Source organism: Pipistrellus kuhlii, unplaced genomic scaffold (genome assembly GCF_014108245.1).
Source record: "Pipistrellus kuhlii isolate mPipKuh1 unplaced genomic scaffold, mPipKuh1.p scaffold_m20_p_18, whole genome shotgun sequence".
NCBI classification, from domain to species: Eukaryota; Metazoa; Chordata; class Mammalia; order Chiroptera; family Vespertilionidae; genus Pipistrellus; species Pipistrellus kuhlii.
Genome location: NW_023425493.1, coordinates 11,195,682 through 11,209,804, shown reverse-complemented (window position 1 = coordinate 11,209,804; position 14,123 = coordinate 11,195,682). Strand labels below are relative to the sequence as shown.

The window sequence follows — 14,123 nt, the reverse complement described above, 5'->3', positions numbered from 1 at the left end:
CAGAATACCGTTCAACCCAATAGGAGGCATCTAAAATGAATACCAAGTGGCTTTGGTCTTCAGGAACGTGTAGTTCTTGATGTACATGGGGAAACAGCTGCAGGAAACTATAAGAAGGCAAAGCAATGTGTTCAAGTAGTAAAGGATAGATTACCACAGACATTTGGAGGACTGAGTGATTGGTTGGGATACAGGGTAGTCATGGAGGGCTTTAGGGTGGAGGTAGTGGCAGACCTGAAGAACAAGTAGTGTTGTGGCAGCAGGCCCGAAGGATAACTAGTTACCAATTGGTAGAAATGGTGAAGCTGGGCATTCTGGGCAGAGGGGCCCACTTGAGCAGACTAAGAGATGCAAATGTGCATCCGCTGTGTGGGATGCTTGAGACTGGCACGTGTGGCTAGAGAATAGTGTGACCTTTAGGTAGTGGCTGCATGTGTTGTTGTGGCTGCTGGGAAGGGATGTAGAAGGGAGAAGGGATGAAGTACAGATGGAGTGGAAGGGAGGTAAGAAAGCTGATGGGAGCCCAGTCGTTCATATCCATAAATGACCGTCACAGAATGGAATCTTCAAGGTGGCAGTTAAGGGGAGAGTTTAAGGAGAGGGTAAGACTATCCTGTAATGGCGCTCGAAGAGACCTTGCGGGACTCAGAGGAGCTGGACTTCTATGGCCCTCTCAGCTCTCAATTCTGTGGTTCTTAGTAGAAATATCTTTTCACTGATCATAGCACTCCTCTCTCGCCAGTTATTCTGCTTCTGCTTCCTCCCTCCTTTCTTTCTTTGGAGCATCTTCCATGGGCCAGGCACTGAAGAGACAACAGTGAGTGAGAAGACAAGGGCAGCATCATTATCCTCTCTTCCCTGGAGTACACAGTAGGTTTTCTGTCAATGTTGCTCTGGATTGAGTATGAGTGAGGGAAAATGACGAGGCTGTTTTGCCCTGGATAGTAAGTTCTGCTATCGAGTGGAGCTGCTTTGAAAGATGACTTCAGGAGCCTCCTTATGAGGAGGTGGCAAGTAGGTGGATGCTTACATGTGTTTGATTTCTGAGTCATCCAAAAGGCTTCTTTGCCTCCCAAAATATCTTCTTCATCCAGGCGGTTGGTACTTTTAATTCCATTATTGGAAGTTAGTTTTCTTCTGTTAAAATGCAGATGCCCTGTGGAGAGATGTCACCCATTTATCCTCATCAGTCTCTTGCATCTTAAAAGGAGGGATTTTGCATAGGAGGTTTGAGAAAAGCTCAAGGAGGGAAAAGGGAACTCAGGGGGGACGAGTACTGGACATGCCAAAGGTAAATTTTGTCAAGGTTGGCAGTTTAGATGACTTGATCCTTGGCCTAGAAAAATCCATTATCATCCATTTGCTAGTATATGTTAAGCAGGACATGATTTTTTCTGTTGTAAGTTTTAGGGCTATAAAACTTTTTATTTGGTGTGTGTGTGTGTGTGTGTGTGTGTGTGTGTGTTTAAAGGGCAATAAATCCCATCTCCACCACCCTCCTCTCAACAAAAATAATGTATGTGGCAACCTGATCCTATGTTCTTTCTCGACAAGGCTATGCTGCCTATGGTTTGTGTGCTTGCAGTCAGGGAGGGCTAATGATATAGATGCTGTAACAAATATCCCCAAAGTTCCAGTAGCTCATTTTAGAGGCTTCTTTTTTTTCCATTTACATAACAATATGATTCAAGTAAATTGGTCAGGAGAGGGAGTTCCACATTGTCTTTTAGGGACCCAGGCTCCTTCCTTGCTGAACATTCACCATCTTCAGTCGTGGCCTCCAGATCACATTAGCATCCTCTAGAAAGCAGGCGGGGTGGGGAGAGGGTGGAGGGGAGGGAGAGAAAGCATGCAGAGAAAGCACACTGACTTTTAGCTGCCTTGGCCTGGAGGTGAAAGTGACACACATTTCACCTCACATCCTATTGGTGAGAGCTAGTCCTGAGACTCACACAGCTGGAAGAAGGCTGGGAAATGCAGTTCAGTTTGTGCCCAGAAAGAGGATGTAGTCTTGGCGAGACTCCAAAATCATTTACACATTTTTTGTCAGAAATCATTGACACATTAACCTTCTGTCTGTGACATAACCTGAGCTTGGGGCTTGTCCTTAGGGGAATAAGAGTGAAGAGCAATGGCCTGGGATCTGTCCGGTGTTTAGAATAGTGAAAAGCCACTCTCTGTGCTTGGGGAAGAGCCTCTACCCGCAGGTGGACTTTTGCTATGTCAGGGAGATGGAAGTCTTGATTCAAAGTTCTTATTTTGTTTGCTTATTTGCTTTTTAGTGGGAGTAGGAAAAGTTAATGGAAATCTACGGTGAAATTCATTTTGAGGTTTGGCGTGGTGTAGCTGCTGTACTATATTTTGGTTCTCTTTGGAGATAAGAGTAGATTAGTGTTTACAGATTTGGAGATCCTCTAGTCCATTGGTCGCCAACTGGAGGTCCGAAAGGTTGGTGACCGCTGGTTTGAGGAAATCTTTGAAGCAGTGGTTGCCAACAGGTGGTTTGTGGGCCACTGGTGGTCTGTGAGGTCTGAAAGATTGGCGATCGCTGTAAGTCCGCCTCCCTCAGTATCTAGACAAAGGAACTGAGAGGTAGTTGAATTGTCCAGATTCACATAGCACGTTAGGCTTACGTGGGTCTCAGACTCCATTTTCCAGATTTCTCCTCTGGCGTTTTTTCCACTACCACAGTGCTAGTGCCTAGAGAACTGTTCAGAGACTAGGCCTGTCCTGGTGGGGCCATCGGACACCAACTAGAAAGGGGGAAGCTTGGCCAGGTACAATCAGAGGGTTCCTTTTAGCTGAGATTCCTGGATGGATTATGTTTAAATACATGGTGTCCGGTTGTATAATCCCTGGCTGACAGAAGTGATGTTCCTTTCCAATAATTTGTAACTTTTCTGAGAAAACAGAATCTCAGTTCTTCTCAGCTGTTTCTTTGTTTTTAAAATATATTCTTCTAATTATAAAAGTAGTAAAGATGTTAATCATGGAAATTAAGTAAATATATACAAGTGTAACAAAAAGATGTACAAATATAATAAAAAATTGCCTGCAATCCCCTAACTTGACAATGCCGCGATAACCACTGATAATGTAAAACAGATGTTTTACATCTTTCCAAGTGTGTTTTCTGATCATTTTTCAAAACATAAATATTTGTATACTTATGAACAATATAATTAGAACAAAAGATTATACAATATGAAATATAAGCTAAGCAATTCTTAAAATATTCCATATTATTTAATATTAAAATTGTTTTAAAATAACTCATGCCATGGAAAAATGCTCGTCTATATTTGTGTGCGTCTGCATAATATGATTAAATTAAAATTCTATTTTTTATTTAGCTTGGGTTTTTTATTTTTTATTTTTAATGGAAGTAGGAAAAATGCCAATAGAAATCTCCCATAATACACCTTGGCATAAAATTCTAACTTCATTATGAATAAGTACACGGATATATATGAGCAGTTTGCCATATCATGACATATGTTAAAACGATCTTTTTAAGGCTTGCATGCTGTTGCATCTCATGGAAATGCTGAAGGAACAGGCTGGCGGGGAGGAGGGAGGGAGAAGTAGGGGGATAGTCTTTTTGGTTCTTGGCCCTGACTCTGTGTTCCTCTTCTCCCAGGGCATCAGCAGCCTGTTCAGCTCTCTGAAAGTTGTCCGGCTGCTCCGCCTGGGGCGCGTGGCCCGGAAGCTGGACCACTACATTGAGTACGGAGCGGCCGTACTGGTCCTCCTGGTGTGCGTGTTCGGGCTGGCTGCTCACTGGATGGCCTGCATTTGGTACAGCATCGGGGACTACGAGATCTTCGATGAGGATACCAAGACCATCCGCAACAACAGCTGGCTCTACCAGCTGGCCATGGACATTGGCACCCCTTACCAGTTTAACGGGTCTGGCTCAGGGAAATGGGAAGGTGGTCCCAGCAAGAATTCTGTCTACATCTCCTCGCTGTATTTCACCATGACCAGCCTCACCAGCGTGGGCTTCGGGAACATCGCCCCGTCCACAGACATCGAGAAGATCTTTGCAGTGGCCATCATGATGATTGGCTGTGAGTATGACGGTGCCTGGGGCTGGGGCTGGGGAATACTGTTTGGCCATTTCTTCTGTTAGCTGGAAATAGGGTAATGGCAACAGTGCCAGTAGGATCAGGGCTGTAATAACTTAAAAGAAGGAAGATGTGTGTGTGTGTGTGTGTGTGTGTGTGTGTGTGTGTGTGTGTGTTTTAAAAAAAGACTAGCTTTATCGTTTTCCTGATAATTAAAAAAGCACATGTTTGCTGCAAAGAAATTTAGAAAATACTAAGAAAGCACAAAATAGAAAAAGAAAGGTTGTCCAGGTACTTCTCAGAGATAGCTATCATTATCATCTGGTCTCTCCCTTACAGATTATTTTCCCTCCTTATCTGAACACATAGAGATAGGTTTTGGTAAAGCTAAAATGACTTAAATGCCTCACATGTAATTTGGTAAACTGCTTGTCCATAGAAGAGTGAATTGTGGAAGTCTTTCCATGTCAATGTAAGCATAGCCCTAGGTCTGCACTGTTCAGTAAGAAAAAGTAGGAAAAGAGAACGTGAACTATCTCATTCATCATCTTTCATAGTGATTGCACATCGAAACAACAATAGTTTTGAAATAGTGGGTTAAATAAAAGATTCTATTACAATGTCATAATCCTTTTTGCTTTTTAAATGTGGCACCTAGGAAAATTTGGAACCTAATTTCAGTTGGACAGTGCTGATCTAGATTAATATTGGTGATGTTTGCTTGATGGTTAAGAAATGTCCCAAATCCAAACAAAACCTTAAAAAAAAAGCCCCCAAACAAAGGAAAACTCGAAAAAGTGCTCTTGTTCAATTGAGAGGTAAAGGGTTAGGGGATGAACTTGATGGGACTGAAAAGCAAAAACAAGCCTAGTTCTTGAGGAAGGTACTTCCATCTCAATAACGTACTCCCTGACCACTGCATAGTGGTTGCTATCGCCAATTCTGGAAATAGCCTTCGGCTACCTTCACTAAAAGGATTCCCAAGGGAAGAGTTGACCAAACAGGCTGGGGAAAGCACATGGACTTGAGTGGCTGGGATTCCTGGTGAGCCTGCCAAGAGCACCAATTGCACGTCAGTGACACATCGTGACATGGGAGAGTCCAGTCCTCCCATGAAGCATCGGTTTGGGTAGTAGTCTGGCCGCACGTGATGAAGCTGGAATCTGGTTCCAGCGGGCAGAAACCCCAACTCCTCAGGAGTTGACATATTACTTGTTCTACCGACCTGGGAATTCTAAGACCAGGGGAACCTGAGGCTTCCGTTTCTCGTGCTCTGTCCAGCTCACACCAGAGATCCAGCGCCCCCTTCTGCAAGTGGCTTGCAGCCCCCTCCTATTTTGCAACCCCCTCATCAGGTGGGATGCAGTCCTTCCGTAAAACTCCTCATGCCGAGGCACAGAGCTCGCCTCTGAGCGTGTGCTGCCATGTGTCTGAGGGGTAATTGATTCGTGGGAAGTGTTTGCCCAGAGAGCTTTGGGGTTTGCTACTTACTTCAAAATGGGTTTTAATAGAGATGATTGCCTGACCACGGGAGGCAGCGTTACGTGTCTGTGGGTAGCTAATTGCTGTCGCTTAATTAGAACTCGAGATGCTTCCTCATGTTGTGTGAAAGAATGTAAGACCTTTGCTCTTCTAGAACGATCCGCCTCGGAAGCCCAGTTTTCTGGCAGTACCTGCAGCAGTGTTGTGAGTGTGTGGCACCAGAAACAGCGCTCGGGCACAGTTTCTGCCTGTTAGAGGGGAGAGGAGACACCTCATTCTATCCATTACAGAAAAGCTGGGAAGAGTGGTCAGTCAGAAAATGGGCCCTGTTTCACAGACTCTCCATGGGCTTTCAAATCTTGAGGAGACATCCTTGCAAACTTTTACCTGGAAGAAAAGAAGAAAGAAAATAGTCCTGGTGGTAGATAATAAGGATAAAGCAGCCTGTTTTCCCCAAACCATGCTTCTATGGAGAGCATCCTTTCCTGAGTATGGTCTCCAGGGAAAACCTCCAACCGCGATTAACACCTCTTTTCTCTCACGCCTTCTCAGAGCTGGATGAGGCTTCCATTTTGTGAAATAATGTGTAAATACACAGTCTGCAGCCGGGTCTGATGTTCAGGTGGGCAAGTCTATTTATCAGGAACATCATTTCCCGAACAGTCATGTGTTAGTCACTATGCTAAGTGCGCTACACGTGCTCTCTCCTGCTCACGGAAATTCTGTGCCTGCGGAGATGATCACATTCATCTGATGAGGAATGGAAGCCCAGAGACATTAAGTCATTTTCCCAGGAATGTGGGGCTGGTGAGCAGGAGAGACAGGGTTTGGACCCAATTAGTGACAGGGCTCCTCCTATGGAGGTCTGAGAACCAGGTCCACCATCTTCTCCAGCTGATAGACCAATACTTTGAAAATTCTCTCCGTGAACTTGAGCAAGCTAGCAGTTCCGCGCTTGGAAACCTTGTGTGCGCCTGTTTATCGTTGTTTTAATGGAAGAACAAGCTTTCAGTTTAGACCCAGGGGGACCAGGTGTTGTGGGAATCAGCCATTCTTCAGCAGCCTGTCACGGTTACTGATGTTCCACTTTCCGTGTGACGTGTCTGACAAGTTCTCGTACCAACAGCAAGGTTCTCGCACTCTGTACAACGTGGTGGCAATCACCCTTGTACGCTCACATTCCAGACGGCCTTTGCTGGGAACCAGTGCTTGGTGTCTTGTTAGATTGGTGGGGTCCTCTCTGATCTTGCCTTGCCTGCACGTGGACGCATGCACACCTACCTCCTGACTGCATGGCTCACGGGATTGGACTGGCCCCAGAATTGGCACTCCTGGCGACAGGGAGCATGGACCACACCTGCATGTATGACAGTGTGTCAGTGCTTCTCTGTCCCCAGTAACTCAGGCGGTCAGGCCCCCATTTCTTAAGGGGTATAGAGAGACACAAAGCCCTTTGAAATACTGGTTACGTTGTAATCCCTTCCTTCCCCTCCTCTCCCCTTTGCATTGAATTTTACTTGCGTTGGTACTATTATTCCTTGCCTATTCTGTTGCAGTATATTAGCCATAATGTAGATTACCCAGAAGCCTTGTGTTGCTTCTCCTCTCTGCTCTCTGGCACTGAATATCTCATTATAACTGGGCGAATTCCTCAGAGGATGCCAGGAAGCAGGAAAACTAAGTATTTTCCATCTTGCTTACCTTTCTCAGTTCTGATAAGAGAAAATTGCAATAGGAAGAAGTGAAAACTGTTGGCTAAAATGAGTATTGGTGATTCGCTGTAGTTTGTAGGCAATCTATAGTGCCTGGTTCTCTGTCTGACTTCCATCCTAGGGTCTTGTCCTGGGCCAGAGGCAAGCCAGCCCCTGCCTGATCTCCCTGCCCTTTTGTGGGTCTCCAGGGATCTCCTGCCAGGCCTCACCCCAAGTGGGCTCTTCCTGCCTTTTAGCACACTTCCTGTGTGGGTGACGCTGAGCGAAGCACATGCCACTCTGGTCCTCTGTGTGACACAGGGGAGGGGATGTCCCTCTTTCGACGGGCACATGCATCAACAGGTGTGTGCCTCTTCAATTAGAGTTAGTAAGACATCATCAGACATGCAGGCTTCTCTTTTCCCTTCAGCGCACAACTTCCACATCAGGAGCCAAGATGGCTGGTTCAGCTTCTGCCATATGTTTGTTTTGAAAGAAGGGAGGGAAAGGGAAGGGAAGCTGAACTCTGGAAACAAGGTTAGGAGATTGCCATATTACCTCTGTTCACATCACATTGGCTGGAACTTGGTAGCCTGGCAACACCTAGCTGCAGAGGGTACTGGGAAATGTAGTCTTGACTCTGAGTGCTCATGCGTTCTGTGATATGGACAAGAAGAAGAGCTGGTGGGGGGCTGCCTTTGTGTCTGTCTGCCTCCGCCTTCCTCCCTCTCCGAATTTCCCTTGAGAGCAGCAAACATTCGCCCTCCATGGTAGGGAAATCCCGGTGGGGCTCCATTCCTGAATTCCTGGCTGAGAGGAAGCACAGTCCTAGGTCTGCGCTGTGCTTTGGGTTGTGTGTGCCCTTTCATTCCTGTAGTTTGGGGGTGTGAAGCTCCTGACAATCTCACTCCACAGAAGTGAGACTAAATGAGATAATGATGTATGATAGCTCTCTGAAGAAAACTGAAAATCATGGCATCCAATTGTCGCGATTTTATTGTTGTTGTTAATAACAGCAATTGTTTCTTGCTCTTCCCAGTTCATTCTTGTCTTCCCTGTTCTTAGGAGAAAGAAAATAATAATTGCACAAGAATGCTGTTTAATTTCATTTTGAGCTTCTGTTTATTTTGGGAAATGGGGCAATGTCCAGAATGCTATGGGAGAAATAACTATTCATTTCTCATTTATTCTTAGAGGGGGTTTTTCTAGCCAATAAACAAGTTTATTTTTCTCTAGAATCTGATTTTTTTTTTTTTTTAAAGACCTGCTGTAGCTGGTTTGGCTCAGGAGATAGAGCATTGGCCTGCTGATTAAAGGGTCCTGGGTTTGATTCCGGTCAAGGGCATGTACCTTGGCTATAGGCTTGATCCCCAAAAGGGGGCATGCAGGAGGCAGCTGATCAGTGATTCTCATCACTGATGATTCTATCTCTCTCTCCCTCTCCCTTCCTCTCTGAAATCAAATATATATATTTGCCACTGTGCATTTCCATCTTTGACACAGCCTCTGTCTTGTACATCCCCTTCTCTCCTCCTCCAGAAACTATCTCTGGTTACTTCCCTCCTGGTTCTCAATCCTTTGTACTCTTATGGCTGACGGACCCTGAATTAAGTTTATTTACTCGCCCTTAGATATGATATGGCACTATAATGAGTCTTGTGACTTCATGGTTCCCTTTCCTGCCTCGTGGGTATTTTGCCTAGCTCCAGTGGAACTCTAGACTTCTGGAGACAGGGCTGTGGGTCTCCTTGCTTTTCTCTCCTTTGTGTCCGGCACACTCTGTCGGATCCTGGAAAAGAGCCTGAGCTTTGGGGCCACCGGGCAGCTCTGGCTTGGACGCCCACCTCTGTTCACCTCTACTCTTGATCAGTGCTTTGACTTCTGGCAGTTCCCTCAACTGCCAATGGAGATGGATACCAGGCCCCCGACTAAGAGTTGGGGATGGAAAAGTAAACTGAGGCAGTGTGCCCAGCACACAGCTTTCCAAGGGTGTTCAGACCGTGGTCCCCTCGCCCTGCTCCTCCATCCCCTCTTACTGCCTACTTCTAGGACTCATCAAACAATGCCGCCTCTCAGCCATTTGTTAGTCCTTCGGGTGTGCTTGACTTTCAGAGGTTTTTGAACTTGCATAAAGCATCAAGTACATCGCAGTATTTAATGCACAGGTCATGAAATATACGTATGTCCGGATGTAAATTTCCCCAGATACAAAGCTTAAAAAAAAAAAAAAAAGGCCTGGCTGCAAATCAAATCAGGGGAAGCTGTTAAAGGAAGAGAAGGTCATTCCGTGCTCAGGGGGACCTCCCGGCACAGCTGCCCAGGCCTTTCTGGGGGGATCTTCACTGGGCAGGAAATGGCCCCCGGGAAATGAGAATGCTCCCCTTGGAGAAGGAGGGAAGGACTTGAAACACTCACGCATGGAGCCCCCAGGACATGTCAGGTGTCCTGCCCAGACCTTTTCCTCACTCAACACCTGCATAGCTAGGCTTTATGACCCGTTTTGCAGATAAAAACACTGAGGCTAAAAAAAATAAAAAATAAAAATAAAAATAATAAAAATAATAAAATAAAATACTGAGGCTTAGAGACACAAAGTAACTCCCCCAAGGCCACAGGGTGAGAAGTGGCCCAATAGGGATTTGCATCAACTTTACTTGATAAGGAAGTTTCACTTGGTTGTGTTGCTTTTCTTGCTGATTATTCTGGGATGTGGGAGGGGCAAAGGCCCTCTGTGGTGTGTGTGGTATTGGGGAGTGGGCTGAAAAAGAGTTGGAAAGAAGGGGGTGTAGAAAGACTGAGGGAGGGAGTGCTTTCCCTGGAAGCCTTCTCTGCTACTTGGAATGGTCTTTGTAGTGACAGACGTCTGAGTCCGTGTGTTGTGGGAAGACATTCTCCTTGTTCCTAGCTGGGCTACTGCACGGGGCAGAAGAATTTGCAACAACTTTTAGATGTTAGGAGACTGCCCAACCGGATGAAGGGTATTGCCTATCGATGGATGCCCACGCCATTTGCAAAGTTCTTTCTTTTCTTTTTGAAAATATAATTTTCTTCCGAATGGAAGTTGTCATGTAGAGATGTGGCTACCATAGGATCTTTCGTTTCTGTTTTGTTCCTCTGTCTGTTGTCTCCTCAGCACTTCACAGGATGGGTAGTGTTCTCCCATTTTCTTGGCGGAGGAAATAATGGAGTAAATTAAGTCCTCACTTCATGTCGTTGATAGATTCAGCAACTTTAAGCAAAATGCCATATGATGTTGCAAACAATCTTACTGTAGGCTAATTGGTATAAACAAGAGTTAAGTTCCTAGGGCATCTCATCAACATTATAGTGAAATGACATTGAACCAACTGACATCATTCGAGCACCTGATGTGATTTGCTGAAGGTCACGTGGCTGGGTAGACTCAGAGCTGGGCTGAAGCTCATGTCCTCACCACTCCCGGCTCAGTGCTCTCCTTGCTCTTCTTTGACAGAGGTTGGTACTGGTGGCCATAAGTCACTGTTGTGCCTGTAGATTGTGGCAGCTGGTCCCTTCATGGCATGTCCTCAGACCTTGGGGAGAAGAGGTGAAGGTGAGAGAAGAGTGGTAAGGCTCCCATTCTATTTTCATCAAAGGAACTTGATGGATCAAGTTTCACTCCTCCTGAGCTGCTGCTTCTCAAGCCTTTGTTGTGGCTCCCCGCCGCTAGGCTGATAATTACAGGTAGCCAGCAAGAAATCACACATAGGAGAAAATAATTTTCTTTCCTTCTTTAAAATGGGTGAGGTGAGGAATGCCCACCAGGGGAATATTTTTCTAAAAATGCATCAACAGGTATGGTCCCAGATAAAATAAACGTTAGATTTGCCTGCCAAGTTCCCAGAACCTCAGTCAGTCAATCAGCAGTTTACCTGAGTGCCTCTTGGTTCATTCATAACCAGTATTTGGGTATCTGCCATGTGCCAGGCTCTGTGTGAGGGCTGAGGATATAGCAGCAGATGAGATAGATGCACGGTCTGCCCTCATGTGCTATTGTCTGCTGGGGAAGCTGGATGAATAAATGAGATCTTGCTGGAGTAATATCTTACTGGAGTAAGCCCCGTCTCTGCTAAGGAAAGGACAGGGGAACAAGGGCAGGGGCTCTGCACCCCATCAGGGTCAGGGCGGGGGTCATGTGTTTGGGAAGAACCTGGGCTAGGTACTGAGGTCCTTCTCAAGAGTTATCTCCTTGCATCTGCAGATGTCTCCCAGCCAGACTGCAAGCTGCCTTAGATCAGGGGCTGTGTGTGGGTTTTTACTTGGTCCACAGTGGGTTCAATAAATGTTGAATGAATGGAGGAAGGGAGAGAAAACAGACATCATCGCTTCCTCAATTTGCCTATGCTCTAGTGTGGAAAACACAAATGCAGACAGGAAAGAGCACGTGAATGGGAATGGCTGGAGAGCAGAGAGTGTTCACTGCATAAGCAGCAGAGCCAGTCTGTGCTTCAGATGTCTGGGAAGACAGTGGCCTTGTCTGTGACATGGAGATGAGCGTAGCACTAAAGAGCTTTTACTTGGCCGGTGAATAATGGGTAGGATTTGCATGACTTACAAAGATGGGTAGGAAAGAATAGTACTAATAGTGGTAAGTTTGTAGGCATATATTGTGTGTGGAACACTTAATACACATTTTTTGTTTTTGTTTTTTTGCTTGACAATGACTTCTTTTTTTATTTTATTATGGTCTCCTTTTCCCCCAATTGACACCTCTCCCCCCAGCCATTCCCACCCCAGGGCAAGCCCCTACCGCCCCAGTGTCTGTGTCCATTGGATATACTACAATAATATGCATGCATACTAGTCCTTTGGTTGCTCTTTAATCCCCCCTCCCCTGCCATTTGTCTCTGGATCTATTCTTGTTCATCAAATTATGTTGATGATTATATCCCACATATTGAGTGAGACCATGTGATATTTATTTCACTTAGCATAATGCTATCCAGTTTCATACACATTCTTTATTAATTCTCCTCACACTCCTGTGTCACAGATGTTTTTGTCCCAGTATTACAGATGAGGAAACTGGAGCTCAGAGAGGTCAATTAGTTTCCCCCAGGTCAATCTTGTGATTGATGGAGTCAGAGTTCAAACCCAGATCTCTGACCCCAAGCTCATGTCTCTCCACCAGGCTTCCCTGGAGCAAAAGGCAGCAGGGAAGGCAGCTACTGACCCTTCCTGCCAAATAGGACAATGGAAAGGAAGGAAGGGAGGAAGATGGGAAGGAAGTGAAGGAGGGAGGGAGGAAGATGGGAAGGAAGGGAGGAAAATAGGAAGGGAAGGAGAGAGAAAGGGAGGGAGGGAGGGAGGGAGTAAGGAAGAGAAGGAGGAAGGGAGGGAGGGAGTTGTGCAGATCTGAGGGGGTCTGAGGGCTACCCTGTGCTTCTGGGCTTGTCAGCACCTCAGACCCCCTCCTACAGTAGAGGTTTGGTGACCACCTCCCCCCATCCGTCACATGCCATGTGGCAGGGAATTGCAGTAAGTTGCAAGAAGGCTGATGTGCCGAATTGTTTGAACACTCGGATCCCAGTCTTTCGGTCTGTCACTTAGAAAAAGCACTGGTCGCAGCCTTCATTTCTCACTGGAGGACATCAGCAGTGGCTACTGAAGCCTTTCGCTCCATTTGCTAAGCTGAAGATGCTGCAGCCACGATATTGGACAGCTGGTTTCCATCTTCTGGACAGCGGCCCCCTTTCAAACTGGTGCTACCCAGACAGCAGACCAGACAACGAAGACGGTTTCTGAAGGCGAGCTCCACTGCCAACGAAACCAGTTAAGAACCTAATTGTAATTTCTGGAATCATTGTACTATAGACGGTCCATGGGATCAAAAGAAACAGACACGAATATGAATTCTGGCTCCACCACTAACAGTCAAATGAACAAAGCTACTTCATTCCTGAGCCTGTTTCTTCGTCTGTAAAACGGGATGGTGCAGAATGACAGAAAGGTTCTTGCTTTTTAGTACCTTTGTGTCTGCCTGATGCCCGGCCCAGAGCCGCAGATGGCCCATTAGTTGATGGTGATGCCATTTGTCCGGCAACCTTGGTCCGTGCCATGTGTTCAACAGTCCAGCAAGGGGCTTGGGTAGGCTCAGAGGCAGGAGGAGGTGTGCCGCAGAGGTGGTGATGCCATGGGGACAGCCCGATGCTTTGCACACAGAGCCGCTGGCTAAAGGCTCATTTGTGGAACTAAATATGGAGGTGAAGATCTCCCAGAGAGGATGCTGCAAAGCACGGAGCTCTCAGGCACGGCTCCCTGGGAGTGACTTTGCAGACTCGAAAAACGTTTCCATTTTCACTTTTCCCCATTGTGGTCCTCTGTGCGTGTGCGAGAGTAATTTTAGCTCTCATCAGCTAGAGGTCTGGCTCTGAATCATAGCGGCGTGCTGATAAAAACCCACTGTCGCCGCAAGGAAGCTTGACAAGGAGAGAGGTCTTGGGAGGAAGAGCAAAATGAAAGAGCAGGAGGCTTAGAGAGAAAATCAAATATGTCAAAGCTCACGGGTGAGTTCTGCAGAGCTGCAGCTGCCCTGCTTGCAAGGCTAACCCTGCTCAGGAGCGTGACCTCTGCTCCTCCTCATGGGGAGAGGGGTGGGGAGAGGAGTGGGCAGGGCTGGAAAGCGAGAGCAGTGGAGGGGTCCCTCTTCCTGACCATAATTGCACAATGGAGGCCAGCCCCCATTCTCAGAGCTCCTGGGAAGCAGAATGCACCCGTTAGAGAAAACAACAGTGAACTCTAAAGGATCCATACAGAGCAAGGCACAAATGTGCGGCTTTGCACAGGGCAGCAGGCTGACTGCAGCTTTGTGGGGACAACACCAAAGGAGGGGTTCTCAGGCCATGGGGTGACCTGGCAGATTGAG

The 14,123-nt window shown here is 46.5% G+C and overlaps 1 protein-coding gene across 2 annotated transcripts in view; it reads left to right on the top strand.

The window, feature by feature from the left end:
• Positions 1–14,123, top strand: part of KCNH1 (potassium voltage-gated channel subfamily H member 1) — a 253,120-nt gene that overhangs the window by 96,795 nt on the left and 142,202 nt on the right. For both annotated transcript variants that reach the window (XM_036442598.2, XM_036442599.2), the window contains exon 7: positions 3,641–4,070. In XM_036442598.2, the coding sequence (XP_036298491.1) occupies positions 3,641–4,070 (430 nt within the window). The remainder of the gene's footprint in view (positions 1–3,640; positions 4,071–14,123) is intronic.